Source organism: Lissotriton vulgaris, chromosome 4_1 (genome assembly GCF_964263255.1).
Source record: "Lissotriton vulgaris chromosome 4_1, aLisVul1.2, whole genome shotgun sequence".
Taxonomy (NCBI): domain Eukaryota; kingdom Metazoa; phylum Chordata; class Amphibia; order Caudata; family Salamandridae; genus Lissotriton; species Lissotriton vulgaris.
In genome coordinates, this window is record NC_141691.1 from 487132746 (window position 1) to 487154037 (window position 21292).

At 44.1% G+C, this 21292-nt stretch overlaps 1 protein-coding gene across 1 annotated transcript in view; it reads left to right on the plus strand.

Moving 5' to 3' along the window:
* Positions 1-502: 502 nt before the first annotated feature.
* PLP1 (proteolipid protein 1) overlaps positions 503-21292 on the plus strand; it is a 92060-nt gene continuing 71270 nt past the window's right edge. The window contains exon 1 of the mRNA XM_086967256.1: positions 503-665. Within this exon, the coding sequence (XP_086823382.1) occupies positions 662-665 (4 nt within the window). The 5' untranslated portion in view covers positions 503-661. The remainder of the gene's footprint in view (positions 666-21292) is intronic.

Here is a 21292-nt window from a genome sequence, read left to right on the forward strand (position 1 = left end):
TGCAGCAACAGAACTACGATGGTTTCTGTTCTATGACAATAGCAAAAAATAATGAACATGTACTAGTGAGTAGATACAGTGTAACGCTACTGTTTTGTGTAAAATACAACCCAAAACTAATGGATGCGAAGTAAAATTTTATTTTTGAGAACATACATTTAAAACTCCCAGAAAGCTCTGCTGCCCTGCCACACACACCTTGGTAGACTGCTGGGAAATATTGAACTTTCCCATAGACTCTCCCCATTAGAATTGGACACAGACCTCGAGTCAGAAAGGCCTGGCAGACCTTTGCTCTCTGCTTTGTGGATTCACTTGTTGCCTTACAAGTGGCTCGCGAAACAAGTGCCTTTGTGTGGCAGTGATGAACTGACCCATACACGCCGAAGAATGGCCGGAGCCAGCCCCGCAATGGGCGAGTAACCCAGCCCTGCAGGGGGTGGGCATGGGAGGGGGCACGGCGGGGGCTGTCGCTTTAAGGCGATGGAATGTCCCAGAGAAGGCTCTTTTCTTGGCGGCGCGAGCGGACGGAGTCAGCCAGGCATCAAAAGTGGAGCTCTCGGCGCGAGAGCAGGCGCGTGAGGAGAGCGCACCGCGCAGCGTGCCCGAGGAGCAGACGCCCGGGAAAAGCCAGCAACGGTTGACAGTCAGAGCCAGAGTCATGGGTGAGTTCAGCTGCGAGAACGCATGGGAAGCCAGAACAACTCAGTGCAAGAGGGAATGTGGAGCGCTGCCGTTTCATTTTTACATTATAGCAAACGTTATGTGATGGAAATGAAACTTGCCTGTGTAAATCTGTGTATCCAAGCTGTTTCTGTCAAGCCCAAGTCTAAAAGTTGGCAGGGGTAAACTGAGTTTAGCGCATTTTTTTTTTTTTACTACTTGGGCTTAGATTTTTTCTAAAAAGAAATATGCATATGCATTTAAACATGTCATTATGGAGCATCAGGATCCAAGGGGGTTATGGAAAGAACAGAAAAGACCATTAAGGAATGAACAGTCATTTAGACTGGAGAACTAGTAAAACAATGGGTGCAAACTCAATTTGCATCCAATTTTTCACAACCATTGATTTGGTAGCTGAGTGAAAATTGAAACCACTCACAGCTAAACTCTAACAGAAAAAGGAAAACATGAAGTAATAAGATGCTCTTTACAAACCCGTGCTATTTTCCATTTTGTTTAAAAAGTGTAAATCGTTTAATAAAGTACTTGTGACACTCAGTGCAAGGGTATGTTGAGTGCAAAGATTACATTGAGATATACACAAGGGGCACTAGCTCACAGATGCCCGGGCCCACCCTGGCAGAAAGTCCCTGGAGCTCCGGGACATGCCAGCTAATAGCAGGATTAACATACAACACTTGCTGCAATCCCATGGGGGGCAGCACCGCCCTGCACACAGAATAAATTAAAAGTCCATACATTTTCTTTGGATTATCACAGAATTAAGGTATGAGAGGACATTCAAGTAAACTTTGGATGACGTTATAAGAAGTCAGACTGCTCAACGTTTTTTAACATACATATACAGATACAAACAGCTATAGATACATAGACATAAATTATGCAGATAAAACCGTACCTTACTTTGTTGAAGCCCATACATAATTTGGTAAACCAGCATAAGCAAAAACATGTACCAGTCAAAACATGAATGTGATATGCTACCATTCAAATAACAAATACAGTAATTCCAGATGTAGCTCTCTAGGAATTAGCAGTGAATAAAAAGTAGAATGTGTCTTGAACTAAATAAAAAGCAACAAGGATTTCAGTCTATAGGGAAAACGCCATTTCCACTCCCTCCAGCACACATCACCATTGCATGGGTATAGCGTTCCCAGTTCACTGGTTTCGGTTCCATTTCATTAATGGTGCTGTTGCCTCTCTGTTTTGACCGAGGTGGTTGACATCAACAGGCTGATGACTCTGCGTCCTCTATGATAAAAGACCGCCTTTTGTGCAGCCAGGTCCGTTGTTATCAGAAGAACATAAAGCATTTGCCTGGGTGTCAGTTCTTTATCAGTGTTAATGAAAGCAGTAAATCGAGAGTCAGAAGTGTTTGGGAAGCAGAAGATAGCTGCACCTTCTTATGGTAACAGCCTTGGAGGGCAGCTGGTTTGCACCAGAAAGCCAGGGAGTCCTACTTAGCTGAGTGGTTGCTAGTGATTGGGTACCACATATCCAGTGCTTGCAAATCATGGGCACTGGCTCATATTTCTGGTGATAAGGACACAGTATTCATCATCAACTTTGACCCAGAGCAAGATACAGAAAGGTAGAGAAAGGAGGGAGAGAAATGATGGGGAAAAAATGACACAGGGAGAATGCAGGGATAAAAAAGAACCAGCAGGAGTGAGATAAAGAGAGTGTAAGTGTAAGATGGTGGAAAAATAAGGCCTGGGATTCAACCAAAACTGTTCATTCATGGCATTCGACAACACTGGCACTTGGCATCTTCAGCAGCGCGAGCCTAAGGAGAACTTTTAGCCCCATGCATTGCTTTATATCTTTAACAATTAAGCATTTTTTATAGTGAATCCACTGTATAAATAAGCCTCCTTTGCATTTGTTTTCAGTGTGCTGTTCAGTGCCTGAGCCTCTAGGAGCTCCACTAATTTCTCACGAATCCCACTGACAGGCAGCTTAGATTCAGTCCTTTGACCTCTGACTTCAACCGCATCACATGGCTTGACAGTGACAATGGACTCTGGGCATCAGTGATTCTGTTGTGACAAAAGCCACAGTGAGAGCACCATGCTTCACTCTCAGGCCGCCCTCTGCTGCCATTTAACTGTGAATGGAGCATAAACTCTAAACCACGTCTGCTTGTATTGGGGTAATCCCAATATGCCATGACAGATCCACTTGAGAAAAATATCGTCAAAAATCCAAATTCCCAACATTAATTGCAGAATTTAAAAAAGTGAACACAAAATGTAGAGGGAACATTGTGTCCGGCAGACAACCAGTACAGAAGTTTACTCTTGAAGCAACAAACCAGACTAAGCTGGCATGCAGCAACTCATATTTTAAGTTGCTAATTTATGGGACCGCAATTGCTGAACGGTTATCGGGAAGAAGGCATCTGTAGATCATCTAATAAAGGTACACCTCTGAGACAGGTACAACAGACAGCCACAGCCCAGTGTCCATTGTGCGACAAAACAGATTACACCATGCTCTGTCCAAATGATCAACAAAAAAGTCTCCTGTGCAATTTAGAAAACATTCACACCTGGTGCAAAACAACTGGTACGTTAAACTACTGTTTAGAAAGTGTAACATTTATCCTCTCCCTTTTATAGGAACATAATTGAAGGCTTGAAGTTTTGGGGTATAATAATTAAAACAGTGAAGGTGTTTAGATTGTTGAGGTGAAAAACAATAAAATAAAGCATCAGTGCATCTGAGCATTAGTCTCTTAAGAAGTACACTCAACTAGAACAAACCTGTTGCTTAGCCTTGCAATTACTTCTACTAGGTATGTAAGGTATATACACTATTTCGTTTTGGTGATAGGAAGGTGGCAGTACCCTAGTGTTTTTTGTTCATACAATGGTCGCCTCTTCAAAACTGCTGAATGCTTCTTCTGGGGGCCATTGGAACTTTTTTAGTACCATAAGATGTGGTCACGCCTAGAGCCCACAACGTTGTCTTCCCAAGTCCTACAGCTCTTCTCCAAGCCCACACACTACAAAATCGACTGTCAATGAATCTCATTCTCAGGGTCCCATCCAGCAAAGGGGGCCAGGGACACAGCTCCCTCCAGGATCCCACCTTAGCCAATGGGTTAAGGGATAGGCCTCTGCTGACCCTAAGACATACAGCTGCCAAACTACTATGCCAGCCTCGGCGCGGCTCTCAGAAGTTAAGAAGAAAAATAATCAACCTTCACTATCCTCTACATTTAAAGCAGTTTGTCTAGTCCTTCTAGTCTGTATTGGCTGGCTTCTAGGCAGAAGGGTGTTGGTTCTATCATTCCAGGTGCTGCCAATGTTACTTGGGTTTTTTACCAGTAAGGGAGCAATCGCAAAAATACCAAATTCAATTCTTAAATGTAGTGCTTAAGGGAGACTTGCAAATGTATGAGAACTTAATGACAGGGATCTTGGCTATACTATTGCATGAATGTTTTATACTTAAAGAGCTTGGGGTTCTCAATTTTTGTTTTCCACTCAGTCTCACCATATGGATAGGACATGTATCCAATAAAGTTATTAACCAGCCTGTACACTTAAAAAAATATGTGTGTGCCATGAGGCTGGGCACTTGACGTGTCGAATCATTTATTAGATCGAGCACTTTACTAGTATGAGAATTTACTTGGTATTACCATTCAACTTGCCTGACCAGTTAGTTTTCCCAATGCTCTTAACCAAGCAAAATACAAAGAACGAAAGCCTGGGAAGAAATTGAAAAACCACCATGAACTTATTATCGTAAACAGTCACAACATTTCCACAGTTATATTTGTTTTCCCAGTAGATAATGATGCTCTTCGTGGTCAGGTCATGCTTGGATTTCTTTCTGTCTAGACTTTGACTAGATTGTTTTTGTTCTCGGCCCATGCACCTGCTCTACATTATATTCTACAGGAGGTAGGGCACGTTTTACTTCAGTGGTCTCTGCTGGCAGAAAGAGGTCTATTCTCTGCTGGCCTTGTTCTTTCAGCCATACATGACCCTTCCTCTAAAAAACCCAGCTGAGGACCAGTTTTGTGAACTCGAGGAATTGGGTGGTGAGCTTTCCAACTTCCCACTAGAGATGAAAACCCTACAGTGTGCACTTTGACCTGCAAGCTTCTAAGCATTGAGATGGGCTGTCGAATGGTGAAAAGCGTTATGGCACTGACAGTGGTTGTAAGATATTAGCTGGGCCGGCTGTAGGACGGTGCGACTGGTGCCACCGCAACGGGTGATGACTCTTCAAGGAGGGCGCCTGTTTGGAAATATTTTATGGTTTTAACCCTTTAATTGCGGCCGTCGGCCAACGGTCGTCACGAGCGCTACCTCCCCAGTGCTGCGCACGACCGTTGGCCGTCCGGTCAGCATTCGTTCTCCGAACGTTCAGCACTGGGCGATGAACGTTCGACGCTGGGAACGGGTTAAAAGCACCTGCTCCTGTATTGCTGGCCTCAGCAGTTTTCATACAACAATAAAAATGTCAGGTTAACACCAGTGATTAATGTTCTTCTTCGAGAGAGAAGGAGTTTTGTCAAGTGGAAGTTTTAACTAGATATATGGTAGCACAGACGATTAATGTGCCTGCTGCAAAGAATGTGTACCATGCATATCACAAAGTGTATACAGTTTAAATAGGTCAGTTCTTTTGTCAGAGAGATCCTTTGGTTACTAGCAGTGTAGATGTTAAAATCCTAACATGAAACACTGATCTAATAACTGTCATCAAAAACCTGCATGCAAACTGCAAGGTATAGATTAGAGTATTATGATGTTTTCTCCGTCTTTCATTATTATAATATTTCAAAAAGGGTTCATTTTGGTAAAAAGAAATCCTTATTATTAAATGTAACCTCCAATCATGGGGTTATGTTTTAAATTATGTCTCTGTGCTTCTCCAGACCAAGCACTCTTATACTATACTGTCTACCAGTATTGATGACATGTGACTCACCTTGTAGTCTTCTGGCTTATGTAACATTTCCTATACACTGATGTACACACATATGATTGATTGTCTCTGTGTAATGTGTGTGTGTGATGTAAAGTGCTCTGACACCCTACACTGGTATAGGTGGCTCTATAAAACCAAATAAATACATCTGAGAGAGAGTTGTTGTGGAGACGAGTGGACACTGTTCAAGGGTACTAGTGAGGGAGTCTGTGGGGGGCACCAACAAACATTGTCGCAGAGGGCGCAACCAGCGCTAAGGCCAGCCCTGGATATTAGAAATAGTTGCCTGGTCCTGGGCACCCACACATTGGGTCATGATTTATCCCATAAACTAGGATGGCACTGTAATTTCTTTCTGAGAGGAATCAAAACTACACAATACTTACTCTGCAAGACAGAATATTCAAAATGCTAACATAATATGAAAACATTGAAATAAAGTGTGTGAAGCTCCATATGTAACAGTGCAGCTTCTTGGTGTGATTTTGTGATAAATAAGTTCTTCATATGCTGCTGTATTAGAATGTGTTGTGAAATGTGGTGGGCACCCACTGACTGGCTGATCACACTGCCTTACATCAAATAATGCTTTTGTCGTACTTGTATCTCTCCAGCAACATTAATAACCCGTTTTTATGTAGCGCTTACTGCTATAGACTTGCAACTTCGTGGCCCTGTAAAGACCACATTCTTCTATCACCCCATGCAGTGATACTGATTATGTCGACTTCTACAGGTTAAAAGGCTGAGTCGACTCTACCACAGTTTGTACCTTTGATTTATAGATTACACAGATCTCTGCAGCCGCTGCATTAGCACACTGAGTTATTTTGCCAGCCGTGGGTCATTTAAGAGATCGTTGTTTTAGAATCAGGCAGGGTCCCGACTCTGTACCAGCCTGTACCTAAGGTCGATGTACAGCAAGTATTGCTCTCAGACCCTACGGTGTGAGGACAAGCAGGTGCAGGCCTGCTTCCATACCCATCACCCCCGTCCCCTTTCATTTGATGCTTTTGACCAGCCTGGATGATTCGGACACAAAGGCCTGCTTCATATTCCATTGTTTGTTTTGTGCTATCATGAACAGTAGTATTGTGAAAGAGACAGATCAACGGAGCAAGGAGGAGGGAGGCGGGGTCGCGGGGAGGGCCGGTGCAGGAGGAGGGAGGGGTACAAGAGGCGCGGGGACAGCGCTTCCCTCTCCTCTCAGTCACACGCCCCTTTGTTTTGCTCTTTGTCTTTCATTCCTTCGCCTCCTCACCCACCGCTCCCCACTGCTAAGTCAGAAGACAAAGCAGAGAACTGTAATCTTACAAACGCCCCTTCTCAGAATCATTTCACAAGCAGTCCCCGCCCCCACCTTCGCTGGCGATTGTTTGCCAGATGCCAGCTGTCGCTTGTCCACAACATTCTGCCTGTTGCAGGCTGGTCCCTGGCACAGCCCGGGTGCGGATTCCAGCAGTGGCAGGGCAAGGGGCCTGGCACAGAGAGCAGCCACAGAATAAGAGCATTCATGTACTCGGGGGCATTCACAGTACAAAATTGTTTGCAATTTTGCATAACAGCTCTGATCTCGAAAAACTTCTTCAACATCCAGCGTATTAAACAATAGCTCTAGTAAACGAGGAGTAAACACTACTTCTATATCAATGATTTCTGTGCAAGGCCACTGGAATTATGTAGCAGGAGAGCACCAAATTATGTGGGAAAGTTGACTAAATTATGTGTCAATGAAAGGTAAATTATGTGGCATAATGCTGCACCTTTTGGGACAGTATTAACACATTATTTTGTCATTTTAGGTCTGGTGTTAGCCAAGATCTTTTGATTTTAACTAAAAATGATATGTATATTTTACATAAAGGGGCTTTCAGCCACCTGTCTTCCTCCATTGGTCTGTTCTTGTGTTATTCACATTTTGCTTCAGTCTACTACAACACACATCATGGGGTAATGGGTCAGCTGGCTACAGCCGCTTGTTAACAATACTTCGAGTGACTGCATTTTACTCTTTCATGAAAAGCACATCGCCACACAAGGTAGTTCCTTTTAGTGCCAGTGCTTTTGTATTTAATTTATAACAAATTTAAATTTTCCTTTGTGTTTGGAGACTGAGGTAAAAGAAGAACCTTTCTACCAAATGTGAGCAAAGGTCACATTCCATGCTGTCTCAGCTCCTGTCTCCAGCCAATGCTGTTGTTGTACATTCCTGTTCAAGCGTCCATAGTTAGTCGGATTGCTGGTATTTCACAGCATACCAGATTGTGTACATTTGAAACTGTTCTGTATTAAGTTATTTTCTTTTTACTATGCACCTCAGTAATTAGACGCAAATGCATTGCACCAGTACCTGCCTCCTAGTCAAATCCCAGATTGAATGATGCAGTCATTGGACGAATGAACAAAAATGCTTCATTTCTCACAGGTACAGAAGGCAAATGAAAAGCATATACAGCTAAATTGTGTGCTTTCATATTGTGATAGATAAACCTTAGGTGTCCCAGGATTTTACTGTAGGTCTTATTTTATTGATTCTGCTTCAGAACAGTGTGTCAGCTTATTATACGGGGACATGGACAGGTCGCCTAAAATCCACTGTGGTTTAGTGACCATTATATTTTAAATGCATCAGGAAAATGTTCTGGTATTTCACAACTGGCTTGTGATATTGTGCAGGCCTCCAGTACACAAAATGAAAGCTTCAATAAAATACATGTGAATTCATAAACGCACAATTCTTCGGAACCCGTGTATTCTGGACTCAATTTCAGCAATTGTTCTTTAATAAACATTTCCCACGAAAAAAATCACTCTCTATCTTGAGTAATTTGCAGCACTTAGAACACTTTTTGTGAAATGTAATTCTCCTTACTTTGTTTATGTTTCTTTCCTTTTTTCTTGCTTTCTTTCTCTCTTGACTTCTCTTCTTTCTTATGTTCACTTTCATTCTTCTTTCCTTCTTTCTTTCTTTTCCTCTTTCTCTTATTTTTTCTTCCTTCTTTCAATGCTGTCCTGCATTCTTCTAACTTTCTTTCATCCTTTTTGTTTGTTTTCTTTCTTTTTTTCCTTCTTTCTTTCTTTCTTTCTCTCTTTCTTTCTTCCATCCTTTCTGTCTTGCTTTCTTTTTTCTTCTTGAAAGATTGCTTTCTTTCTTGACTTCTTGCCACCTTTCTTGCCTTGTTTCTTGCTTTGTTTCTTTCCATCTTTCTCATAGGCAAGAGGCTGGCTGCCAATAGCATAATGATTGGAATGTTCTGGTCTATTTTAGCCAAGACTTTTTGATTTTTAATAAAATGATGTTCATGAGATAGTTACTTATATGAGTTTTCAGCCAAACGTATCCATTTGTTTGTGGTTGTGTGATTCACATTTTCGTCCTTCCTACTCAACCATGTATCAAGGGGTGTTAAAAACTGGGTTTCTAGTTGGCAGAGGTATGCACCCTGTTCATGCAGGAACCACAACCTTAGGGTAAGTCAGATACACACCCTAAATTAACCTGTGCACACACCATCAGCTTGGCATAGAGCAGTTTGGCTTAACTTAAGAGGCAATGTGTAAAGCAATATGTCAAACAGTACGTGGTATTGGGTTCCCAAGGCCTACATGCTCCTCAGATAATACCCACTTACACCAAAAGAACTGTTGGCACGGAAACTGAAAAGTACAAAAGACAAGTTTATTAAGACCCCATGGGGTGGTGGTACATTCCTACAGTACCCTTCGGCAATGCAAGAAGTATCACCCCAAACGTTGGTGTGAGTCCTTCTTTTATACATTATACAGGTAATAAAAGATAGGCGGTACAAGGTTTACAGAGTTTATGTACATATATGGTCATTTTTGGAGCACAGCCAACTCATGGGAGGGGTTACAACTCCACTGGTCAGTTTGGCGGAACATTCCTGAGGGGTGACTGGTCAGTCGGAACTGCGCATGTACAGGCTTGACTGTTACTAAAAATAGCCTGTTACTGGGCAAACTCGAGTGGTCAGCTGCACGGACAAAGGACTAAAGGGCATGCTGACCACGAGGTCGCTCATTCCCTAAAATGGCCGCCATAGCATACAAAATGGCGTTTTCAAGTAAGGCCAAGTTAAGGGAAATAACGTGTAGCAAAGCTAAGCGCTAACCCGGCCCTTGTCAAATTACGACAGACGACCCTTTTAGCGTTTAGCTGAAGCTACCTCATAGTGAACGTAGTCGGGATACTCATCTTCAATATCAATTGACATTATTTGAGCTAATTCTGTATGAAGCATCATTTCTTTTTGGGCAAGAGCTTGTCTAGATGGAATACAGGCTGATAAACACATGGAACATAGGGTAGGGCCACATTGTATACATAAACATACAAAGAATAGTATCCCAACTATAATACATAAAATCGTCAGCAGCTTCCAGCCCCAAGTACTAAGCATTGACCAGAACCACCCCGAAAGAGTCCATGTACCATTGTCCGGGTGTATTTCAGCAGCGATTTTGTGAAGTTTGGAAATCGCATCATAAACAGATGGCAAATTATCTGGCACATATACACAGCAGCTACTTCCGATGATTCTACATGCCCCCCCTCGATCAGCTAGACCCACATCAAGAAACATGCGATTCTGGAGCATAACAATTCTAGAAATTTGGAGTTCTTCCGTGATATTCCCCAGTGCAATAGTGTCATTAGCTACAGCCTCAACAACACGAGTCAATCGTCGTATTTTCCGACTGTTCAAAGCAGCCCCCACAAAGGAAAACAATCCCAGATTAAAGTCTACATATTGTTGTAAGGCAGTATCGGTCTGGTCAATGTCGTCCAAGACCACAGCACGTTTAACTCGATTTAACACAAAATCGTGGTAGAGCACGTAGTCATTATGATACATTGGTGGGGCAATGAGTACGGGGGCAATACAAAAGATACATAGCATGTGCCTAACCATCCTAAAGGGAGCTGATGATAGCCTTTATTACCGCAGATAAAATATGTATTTCGGGATGCCACAAATGATATGCCATTCGGACTATCAAATGTAAGTGTGGTGTTACATTCACTTTTTCCAACCAGGATTGTACCTTTATTACGTATGCAGAGATCAGCCTTGGTATTTATAACATTAATGACATGTGAATTGGACATATTAATGTTCCTTTGATTGCTGTAAATGCGGGGTGCAGATGCATTGTCGGGCGGTACTCTTCCCATTCAAATCGAGTACCCTCAGCTCGCGGATAACCATCCCTGTCATGATAACAAATCTTGTTTAAACGGAAAAGCACCCCCCCTTTTGTTGGCCATCGTAAAGTGAATAGGAGAGTATACCAGGCGTTGCAGGAACCATTGTGGGAGAATGGGAGTGGGATGAGCGGGGTGCCCCCTTTCTTCTGATGACCAGGCAACATCCCACACACCCAACAGTTAGAAGTGTTCGTCATATTATGAGTATGATGCAAAATCTGAATAAAGCTATTGTTCAAGTAAGTCTGTCGGTGCCGTTCTTCATGGTAGGGTAAGGTGAAGTGAAAATGTTCAGACGGAGCCGGGGTAGTCGGCAGCAAATGTTCTCGTACAGGTACCACAAGTTCTACTACCCAGGCTATTACTGCTATCACCACAATTGTCAATACGAACAAAATAGCACCAAGAATTCTTTTGTCTCGTGATGCAGAAGACGCCATAGCTCAAAAGTTCACAATGTCTCAAATATACAACTACAAAAAAACAAACAAAAAAAAAACAGTGGTGCTGAGCTCCGAGGTAGCCGTTGTTTTCTTCTCCGGGGTCAAGACGGGTGTCGCTACTCTTGGCAGAACTGATCCCCCCCCCTTGAGATTCCCGGCTTCCGTTTCACAAACCCCAGAGCGGTAACCAACCAGTCTCGCACAAAAAACTTCTTCCTATCTTGGCCGCAGATCGTAGCGCTGTCGTCCAGGAACAGTGTGGTCCGGGAAGGCTCCCTCAGATTCGGCCGATGTCACAGCTGGGCTCTTTTCTTTATCCAAAATCTCTTTGTAGTCGGACAGCACAGTAGGATTCACCAGGTCCGGAGAGACGCGACGGCAGTGAGTTGAATGCACCCACCGCTTTCTGTTGGTCACTCGCACAGCCGTTCGAGTTGCCAAGAGGACCTGCTCGGGGCCACGCCACCTCGGTTCCAAGCTATTTGCCCTCTCGAACGACTTCACCATTACATAGTCCCCAGGACGGAGACTATGGGCCTCTCCAATGGAATTGTCAGGGAGCGCTTCTCGAACCTGTTGATGAATAGAAAGCAAATCATTTGTTAATCGTGCCAAATAATCGTTCATCATTATACAAGGCACATCATGTAACAATTGTGGCTTAGGAACTCCCCATATGTTCATAGGCCTTCCAAACACCACTTCATACGGTGTGAGGCCAGTTCGAGAGTGGGGCACTGATCTGAGAGAGAGCAATGCTAGCGGCAAGGCATCCGGCCACTTCAATGACGTGGACGCCACAATCTTAGCCAGTTTCAACTTCAACGTAGCATTGTACCGCTCGACAAGACCTGCTGACTGAGGGTGGAACACAGCATGAAACTTCTGCTGAATCCCCAGTCCTTTTAGCACATACTCCACAATTTTCCCAACAAAATGAGGACCATTAGTGCTCCACAAAAATTTGCAAACTCCAAATCGAGGGAAGTACTCTTTGAGCAAAACCTTAGCTGTTGTCAAAGCTGTATTATCTTTCGAGGGAAAGGCCTTGACCCATTTGCTAAAAGCACACACCACCACTAAGACATACTTAAGGTTATTGCAGCGCTCAAGCTGGATGTAATCCATTTGAAGTACCTCGAATGGTGCAGAAGGTGGAACGAAACCTCCTTTCGGAGTATGCGTCCCTTTTGCAGGATTGTGCTGTAAACAGATCAAACAGGTCTGCACTACTCTCTTAGCAGTATTAGCAATCTCAGGATGCTCCCAAACTCGTGTTAACAATCGAGTAATTGCAAGAGCCCCCACATGTGCTAACCCATGTGTCATCTGAACCATCGCCTGCAAGTAAGCTGCCGGCAATTTCCATCTCTCCATGTCCTTACTCCTCCAACAACCCTCGTCATCCAGTATCCCTTCGGCTGCCCATGTTACAAGTTCTGCTTCAGTCGCTGATTTTTGGATGTCTAGTATCTCTGCTCTAGCATCATGCCATCGCTCGGCCTGCGACTTCACTACATACATGGGGGAGTCATTTCGAGACATAGCTGTTTGTCTTGCTATACTGTCCGCAAAAGCATTGCCTTGTCCTACTTCATCAGTGACCTTTTTATGTGCACTGCATTTAATTATCGCTACTTTCTTTGGGCAAAGCAACGCATTTAGGAGATCACGCACCAGTTCTCCGTGCATAATGTGTACTCCATGAGAGGTCAAAAACCCACGCTCTCTCCAGAGTAGGCCGAAGTCATGCGCTACTCCGAAGGCGTACCGGCTGTCCGTGTAGATGTTCACACGTAGGCCAGCACTCAGTTCGCAGGCTCTTGTCAAGGCTATCAGCTCTGCTGCTTGAGCCGATTTCTGTGCTATTCGTGCTGTTTCTATCACTGTCTTAAGTGTCGTGATCGCATATGCTGCAGAAGTCGTACCATCTGGCAGCCTCAAACACGATCCATCAACCCACAGTTCCCCATCCACATCTGGAAGTGGCATATCCTGTAAGTCGACACGACCCTTTGTTTGTTCCTCAGTCAGGAAAACACAATCGCGATGATTTTCCTCCTGACCCTCTTCGACCGGATAAGGCAATAAAGTGGCAGGGTTCAGGGTAGCACATCTTTTCAGTGTGATATGTGGTGCCAGAAGTGTGAGTTCATATCCTGTTAAACGTGCGCTTGTGAGATACTGAGTCTTTGTTTGATTTAACAGGGCATCTACTGCATGGGGAACTAGCACCAACAGTTTGTGCGATAACACTATTCCCTCACTCTGCCGTATAGCTACGGCTGTTGCTGCCACTGCTCGGAAGCACCCAGGTAACCCTCGTGCTACAGGATCAAGAATGGCTGAAAAATACGCGCATGGCCTCTGCTTGTCTCCGTGTGCTTGCACTAACACTGATAACGCGCACCCATCTTTCTCGTGCACATACAATGTGAAAATCTTTGAGTAGTCTGGTGTACCTAGCACGGGTGCAGAGCAAAGGGCCTGTCTCAAATGTTCAAAAGCATTCTGACATTCATCTGTCCATTCAAGGGGCATTGGTGTAGTTTTGGACAGTAACGCTAACAAAGGTTTTATAATGTACGAAAACCCCATAATCCACTGTCTACAAAAGGACGTTAATCCTATGAAGGCGCGTACATCTCTCTGAGTGCGGGGGACTGGTGTGTCTAAAATCGCCTGAATTCGATCTGATGTTAATGCACGCCCCTCCTTAGACAAAAGATGACCGAGGTAGGTCACCTTGGGTCTACAATATTGAAGCTTTTTCTTAGAGACTTTATGGTTGTTTTGAGCCAAAAAGGAAAGCAGAGCAAGTGTACTCTCCTCACATTGTGCGTAAGTGTCTGCAGCCAACAGGAGGTCGTCAACATACTGTATAAGGGCTATGCCGGATTGCAGTTCAAAAGAATCAAGCTGTCTTTTTAAAGCCTGGCTATAGATGCTGGGACTCTCGGTGTAACCTTGAGGAACACGACAAAATCTATACGATTTATTATTTAACGTGAAGCCAAATAAATACCTGCTGTCGGGATGGATGGGAATGGAAAAGAATGCATTTTTGAGATCTATGACAGTAAACGTCGTTGCTGTTGGAGGGACCAATGTAAGCAATGTCGTGATATCAGACACCACGGGATATTGAGGGATGACAATTTTGTTAATTTCTCTCAAATCAATAATAAATCGATAGACTTTATCGTCAGTGTCTTTCTTAAGAATCGGGAGAATAGGGCTATTACAGACATTGTAAGGAACTTCCTCCACTACTCCTGCAACAATCAAATCCTGAACAATGTGCGTCAGGGCAATTTCACCTTCCCTAGAGATCTTGTACTGTGGTACATGTGGCAAAAGTACTCCCTCCTTGACAGTAATTCGAATAGGCGGAATAAGCATCTGTCCCACATCCGTATCTAAGGTCGCCCACAACGTGTGAGGGAGAGAGGCTAATGCTTCTATTTCTTGCATGGTACAGAGTCTGCCTGAATCTGGGTAATTGTCATTCAAAATAACCCGCACTCCTTCAGGAGCGCAGCGTATCGTTGCTCGAAAGTATTTGAGCAAGTCAATGCCCATAATGTTATCTGGAGTGTGAGGTGACAACAAAAATGGACCAAAACTGAAAAATTTGTCAATGCAAAATGCAAGAGGTTGTGATAATGGGCTAGGAGAGGGTGTGCCATCAAACCCTATACATGTTATCGTTTCGCCAGACAGGGGAGCCCTTGGAACCAAGTTTTTGGACAAAGCACTACGAGTAGCTCCTGTGTCAACTACAAACTGATCAGTAGAACCCAAAATGCCCGCTGATACATATGGACCTCTTTGATCTACTGGCACTTCAACTGATTCCGCACCCCATCCTACGCAATCCTATGCATGCACATAATCCTGATGCTCTACATTCTCACCCTCCGAGATCTGATATTGGTTTCGTCTATCAAAAGTATTTCGTTCATCCTGACCACGGCCCCTCGTTTCAAACCCACCACGATCACTTCCGCCACCTTTCGCTCCTGAATAATTATTCCTCGCCCTACCACCTCCTCGACCACGCTGACTACGCTGTTCATGAAGTACCGGACAATCTTCAGCCCAATGTCCAAACTCTTTACAATATGCACATTGGTCCTCCGCTATGTCAGCACGACCATACAACGCATTACTCCTTCCTCGTCTACCTCTATCATTCCCTCTAGATTGCGTCCCACGAACCTGTGCCAACATCACCTTCGTTTTCAATTCCTTCGTTTTCTTATCTACACTTTCTTTAGCCTCTAATTCCTGCCGCTCGTATTACTGAGCCATTGTTAACAAAGACGCAGGGGTCGCTGTGGTCCAGGAACTTTCACTCGCTTTTAACCGCTTTGCAATCTCCGGTAGGAGATTAGCCACGTACTTATCAACAAACAGATGCCTACCCGTATCACCTGTTAATGATTGACCACTGTAATCATGAAACGCTTCTTCGAAACGTGTAAAGAAATCTGATACCGATTCATCTAACTTTTGTTTGCATGAAGCTAACATAGTCCAATCGATCTTTTTAGAAGGAACAAGCGTTTTTAGTTTAGTTAAAATAGCTGCTGGGAGGTCTAAAATCAAATCACATGGTTTACATGCAGGCTCCCTGTCTAAGTCAGCCTGGTTTATTTCTTTCCAAGTTCCCCCAAGCATCGCTTGATCATTAGTTTTACGAATCGACCTCCACATATCAGGCGGAAGAATTAACCCAAAAAAGAGATCTATATCAACAAGAGTCATAACACAAGAGGAAATGGCCCCCTCCACCCCTTCATAGAATGCGGCTGGATTTTTTCGGAGATCAGGTAAGGAGTTTTTTAGTGCCATAACATCTGCTCTATTCCAAGGCGTATACACCCAATTATATATAAAGTACCCCTTCGCATCCTTCGACGTTTTATCGTCATCTGTACCATCCCCCTTAGGGGGAACATACAAAGGTGCAGCTTCACGCATAGGCATAACATGCACTTTAGAATTCTTATCTGAACCCCGGAGAGAACACTCCTTAGACTGCTCAGTGGACCCCGGCACGGACTCCTTATCCTTTTTCTTTTCTTCCCGCAACCTGGACGTCTCATCCCGCAGCTGGATCAGTTGTTTGAAAAAGGTATCGACATCTGCAATAACAAATAAACCTTTATCCAAATTCTCACGATGAACCTACACAGCCTTAGGTTCTAAAGTCTCTGAATATTTACGAAATCGAGTAACAACTTCATCTGCAAAAGTAGTCAAAAAACACATCAATTCTCGTTCTGTCCATTTACTCCTTTCGGCAACAACGTCTGACACAGTTATATGATTTAAATTCAATTTCCGGACACAACTACGCAGTTCCGCGGATCTCTCCGCAGATAACCTGACACTTGACTTATCCCCTTTTCCCGACTTGTCCTGTTCTTCATCACCAGAATCCTCAGTCGGAGCCGTAGGAGGAACGTACGGAGGCGGAGATCGATCTAATAACGAAAAATCATCAATTTCATTATTAGGGCAGGATAAAGCGGTCTTCGAATAGGAAATTGACCGGTCGTTTGCAAATTACGTTCCCGTGCCTCTCTCTCTTTCTTTTCCTGTGCCTCCTTTTCCTCAAGCTGTAAAGCTTTATCTCGAGCAGCCTTGCGCTGCTCTTTGTCCGCCAAGGCAACTTCACGCTTCATACGTTCACGCACTGCTTTCTCCCACATTCGCACACAATCGAACATATCCTGTCTAGACCTGCGCTGAAACAAACATTGCTCCACAAACTGAACCTTTCGCAAATCAAACTACCCATGTACTGGCCATTGCAACTCGGGATCGGTTCTAGTGTATTTATGCCATAATATACTGTACAGTATAGGGGGAAGGCCAAATTTAACATACATCTCACGGTTTGGAGTTCCCTCTGGGGGAGCCGGCTGAGATTCTGCTAACCTAATCGTGGTACCATTTTCAAGACAGCACATCCCTCGGAGTGTGCTTAAAACAGGCATGTTCAAAAAGTATCACGAAAGCGTGATACCATATAAATGGCACTTACAGTACTTCACACAAATGTGCCGCTCAGAATACAAAACGAAGTTAGAGAAACATCTCTACATGCCTGCCTATGTGAAGTGCACTACACATATATATTCAAAGTTCACAAAGTCAAAATGTTAGCTAACTCAAATCATAGTCACAATCATAGAACTTCAGTAAGCGTCCGTAGACTACCTTACCGATCACAAATCTTACCCACTTTCAAATATCCAGATTCCAACTGCCAAGGTCTTTAATCGAATCAACCAAACGGGCACTGCACAGCAACGCAGACGATCAGGATCTCAGTCGGAGACCGGCGCCACCTGGAAGGTCAGATCAGAAGGAAAGGAAGAAAACACCGTGGGTGCCAAGACTCGGGTCATTCAGTGGCAGCGTACGCGTCCATGGCGAGTTTCCAATCCTTCGTCACGACCTCTCCTTCGGGCATCCGAGTCGCCGATGAGTCCCTTCGTGGTCGCCAATTTGTGGTATTGGGTTCCCAAGGCCTACATGCTCCTCAGATAATACCCACTTACACCAAAAGAACTGTTGGCACGGAAACTGAAAAGTACAAAAGACAAGTTTATTAAGACCCCATGGGGTGGTGGTACATTCCTACAGTACCCTTCGGCAATGCAAGAAGTATCACCCCGAACGTTGGTGTGAGTCCTTCTTTTATACATTATACAGGTAATAAAAGATAGGCGGTACAAGGTTTACAGAGTTTATGTACATATATGGTCATTTTTGGAGCACAGCCAACTCATGGGAGGGGTTACAACTCCACTGGTCAGTTTGGCGGAACATTCCTGAGGGGTGACTGGTCAGTCGGAACTGCGCATGTACAGGCTTGACTGTTACTAAAAATAGCCTGTTACTGGGCAAACTCGAGTGGTCAGCGGCACGGACAAAGGACTAAAGGGCATGCTGACCACGAGGTCGCTCATTCCCTAAAATGGCCGCCATAGCATACAAAATGGCGTTTTCAAGTAAGGCCAAGTTAAGGGAAATAACGTGTAGCAAAGCTAAGCGCTAACCCGGCCCTTGTCAAATTACGACAAGTATAACAGTAAAAACACCACAAAAAAAGATAACCATCCTTGTTAGAAAAATAGAGCTTAATTTAATGAACAAAACAAGACAAAAACAACAAAAAGACAATCCAATAAGTAAAGCCAGAGTTATTAATTTTTAAAGAACATCTTGAAATATAGTGATTAAAAGCATAAAGCGCCAACCAGGACTATCTGGTCACACTTGACTGGCAGCCAGGGCCCGTGTGGGGTGTGCCACCGGGAAGTGACGTGGGGCGGGGGAGGGGCAGGGCAGAGGGTTGCAAAATGTGGGATACGGACGATTTCAGGTAAGTACCGGAAAAAAAAAAATTGTTGCGCGCGCTGCATCACATTTGGTGATGCAGCGCGAGCAACCATATATATATTTTTTTTCTGTACTTATCTGAAATCGTCCGTTTCCCGCATTTTACAACCCCCCATCATGCTCCTCCCCGACCCCATGTCTCCGCCCGGTGGCACGCCCTACATGGCCGTGGCTGTTGACTGGGACAAAGTCAAAAGTTCAGGATAACTGCGATGGAGCGCAGGCCGGCTGTAGGGTCCAGGTTTGAACTGCTGCCAAGTACCTCAGTTGCATTGCCAACAGGACTGAAATGCAAGAAGCAAAGAGGTGGTGCGTCCTCGTCGAGCTGCTAGCTGTAGGCAATGCATCGTCATCAAGCCTCGCATGTCGAGGATGTGTCAGGAATGGAGGTGATGTGCTGCCTAGTCAGCAAAGTAATGTACTGGATCCTTGCAATGCTTAGCCGTCAAAGGAGTTGTGCCGGTTCAGAGTGCTGCAAATTCATTGATGAATGGAGTTTGTATTGTGCAGCACTTTATACCCACTTCCAAGGGACCAGGACTGGATTGGCACCACTTGGCAGTGCATGACTCTCAAGTGACGGAGTCCAGGTGCTGTTTGTTGTGTAATTGGAAGTCATTTGTGTCTCTGGAACTTAAAACAGGTGGCAAGCAGGCAAGCCCTTGGAGTCACTCTGAGTTTACGTGGTGTAGGTCCAGTCCTTCTCACCCAGACAAGGAAGGCAGCAGGCAGGTCAGCACAGCGGAAAAGCTGCTCTTCCTAAGCAGCAGTCCAGCAAAGTGCCAGTACTTCAGCGGCACAGCAGTCCTTCTTGGCAGAGTATCCACAGTTTCAGAAGTGTACTGAGTCAGAAATTCAGTTTTTATTCCCAGTGATGTCATTGAAGTGGGGGAGACTTCAAAGAGGGGGTTTGAAGCACACAGAGCTCCTCCCTTCCTGCTTTGGCTCCAGACGCACTACATGGGGCTAAGCAGTCTTTTGTGGAGGGATAGGATACAACCTATTCTGGTGTAAGTGTGGGGCTGTGCCCAGCTCCACCCTCCCATGATGGACCATCTGGGAGTGATTGGCCTCTCAGTCACACCTAAGCTACCTTTGTGTGTGGCTGTCTAGAGGGAATGCACAAGGCCCAGCTGTCACCCACCCCAGAGATGTATTGGAGACAGTCAGCAGGCACTCAAGGCTAAGAGCAGACAAATGCCATCTTTCTAAAAGTGGCATTTTTAAAATTGTAATGATAAATTCTACTTTACCATTAAAAAGGATTTATCATTACAATTCCACAGGTGCTAAACATGCCTGCCCTACCTCCTTCCAATTGGGAATTAAACTTATTCGATATAACAAGCTATCCCCTATGTTAACCTACAGGAGGGTTCGGCCCCAAAGTAGTGGAAAACAAATGTGGGCTTTGCTAACTACCAGGACATGTAAACCTTAAGAGCACATGTCCGATCTTTTAGTTACATAGCAGCCTGTCCTGTGGGCTACCTAGGGGGTAACTCAGGGGTGATTTATTTTGGAATAAAAGGGGAGTTTAAGGTTTGTAAATGGGTTTTAAATGCCAAGTCGACATGGCAGTGTAAATTGCACACACAGGCTCTGCAGTGGCCGGCCTGAGACATGTTTTGAAGGGCTACTTAAGTGGGTGGCACAATGAGTGGTGCAGCAGGCCCACTAGAAGTATTTAATTTACAGGCCCTGCACACATGTAGTGCACTTTACTAGGGACTGAAAAGTAAATTAAATATGCCAGTTGTGGATAGGTCATTCAAACCATGTTTAGGGAGAAAGCACATAGACTTTAGCACAGGAAAGCAGTGGTAAGGTGCCCAACGTCCTAAAACCAACAAAAACAGATCCCAATCAACACAATTGGAGGCAAGCAGGCAGAAAGTTTAGGGGGCAGCCTACCCTAAGACTGACTGACAGGTCTAACAAGGGGCAATGCTTTAGCCACTTCAGTCATTGGCTGGCTTCACTATGAGTTACATCATTTAACCCTTTCACAATGAGCACATCCTCATAAAAAGTAGTTCCCTTTAGTGAATGTTTTTTTAAGATTGAGGAACATCCGGTAGATTCCCAAACAATTAAGCTTTGCAAAAACCATGACAAACCAAGAATTGCCAAAGGGCTGGTGGACAATGCCAGACCAATTTACTGTCCCAATTCTTCTTTCCCATGTTAAGACTGTATTAGCAAATGTATTGCTCCATTAGTACCACTTTGACATTAAAATACAGCAATAAGTTACTGAAAAGTGACTAATCAATCTTTGTGAAGGGACTTTTACTGTACAGCAGTACATGTGGCTGTGTTTTGTAACTTTTGATCCGTTTAAGGTAGAAAAAAATATATTTTGTTAAAATCTGCAAATTATGAAGCAGATGATGGATTTCCTGGCAAATGCAGCAAATCTATAATTTAGAGGAAAACCCATGGCGGCAAAATTGCATAATTCCACTGGCCCAAATTATATGTATCTTAGTCCAGTTACATTGCTGTGAAACTTGCATATTATTGTTATGTTTAGGTAGCAGTGGACTTTAAATCTTGT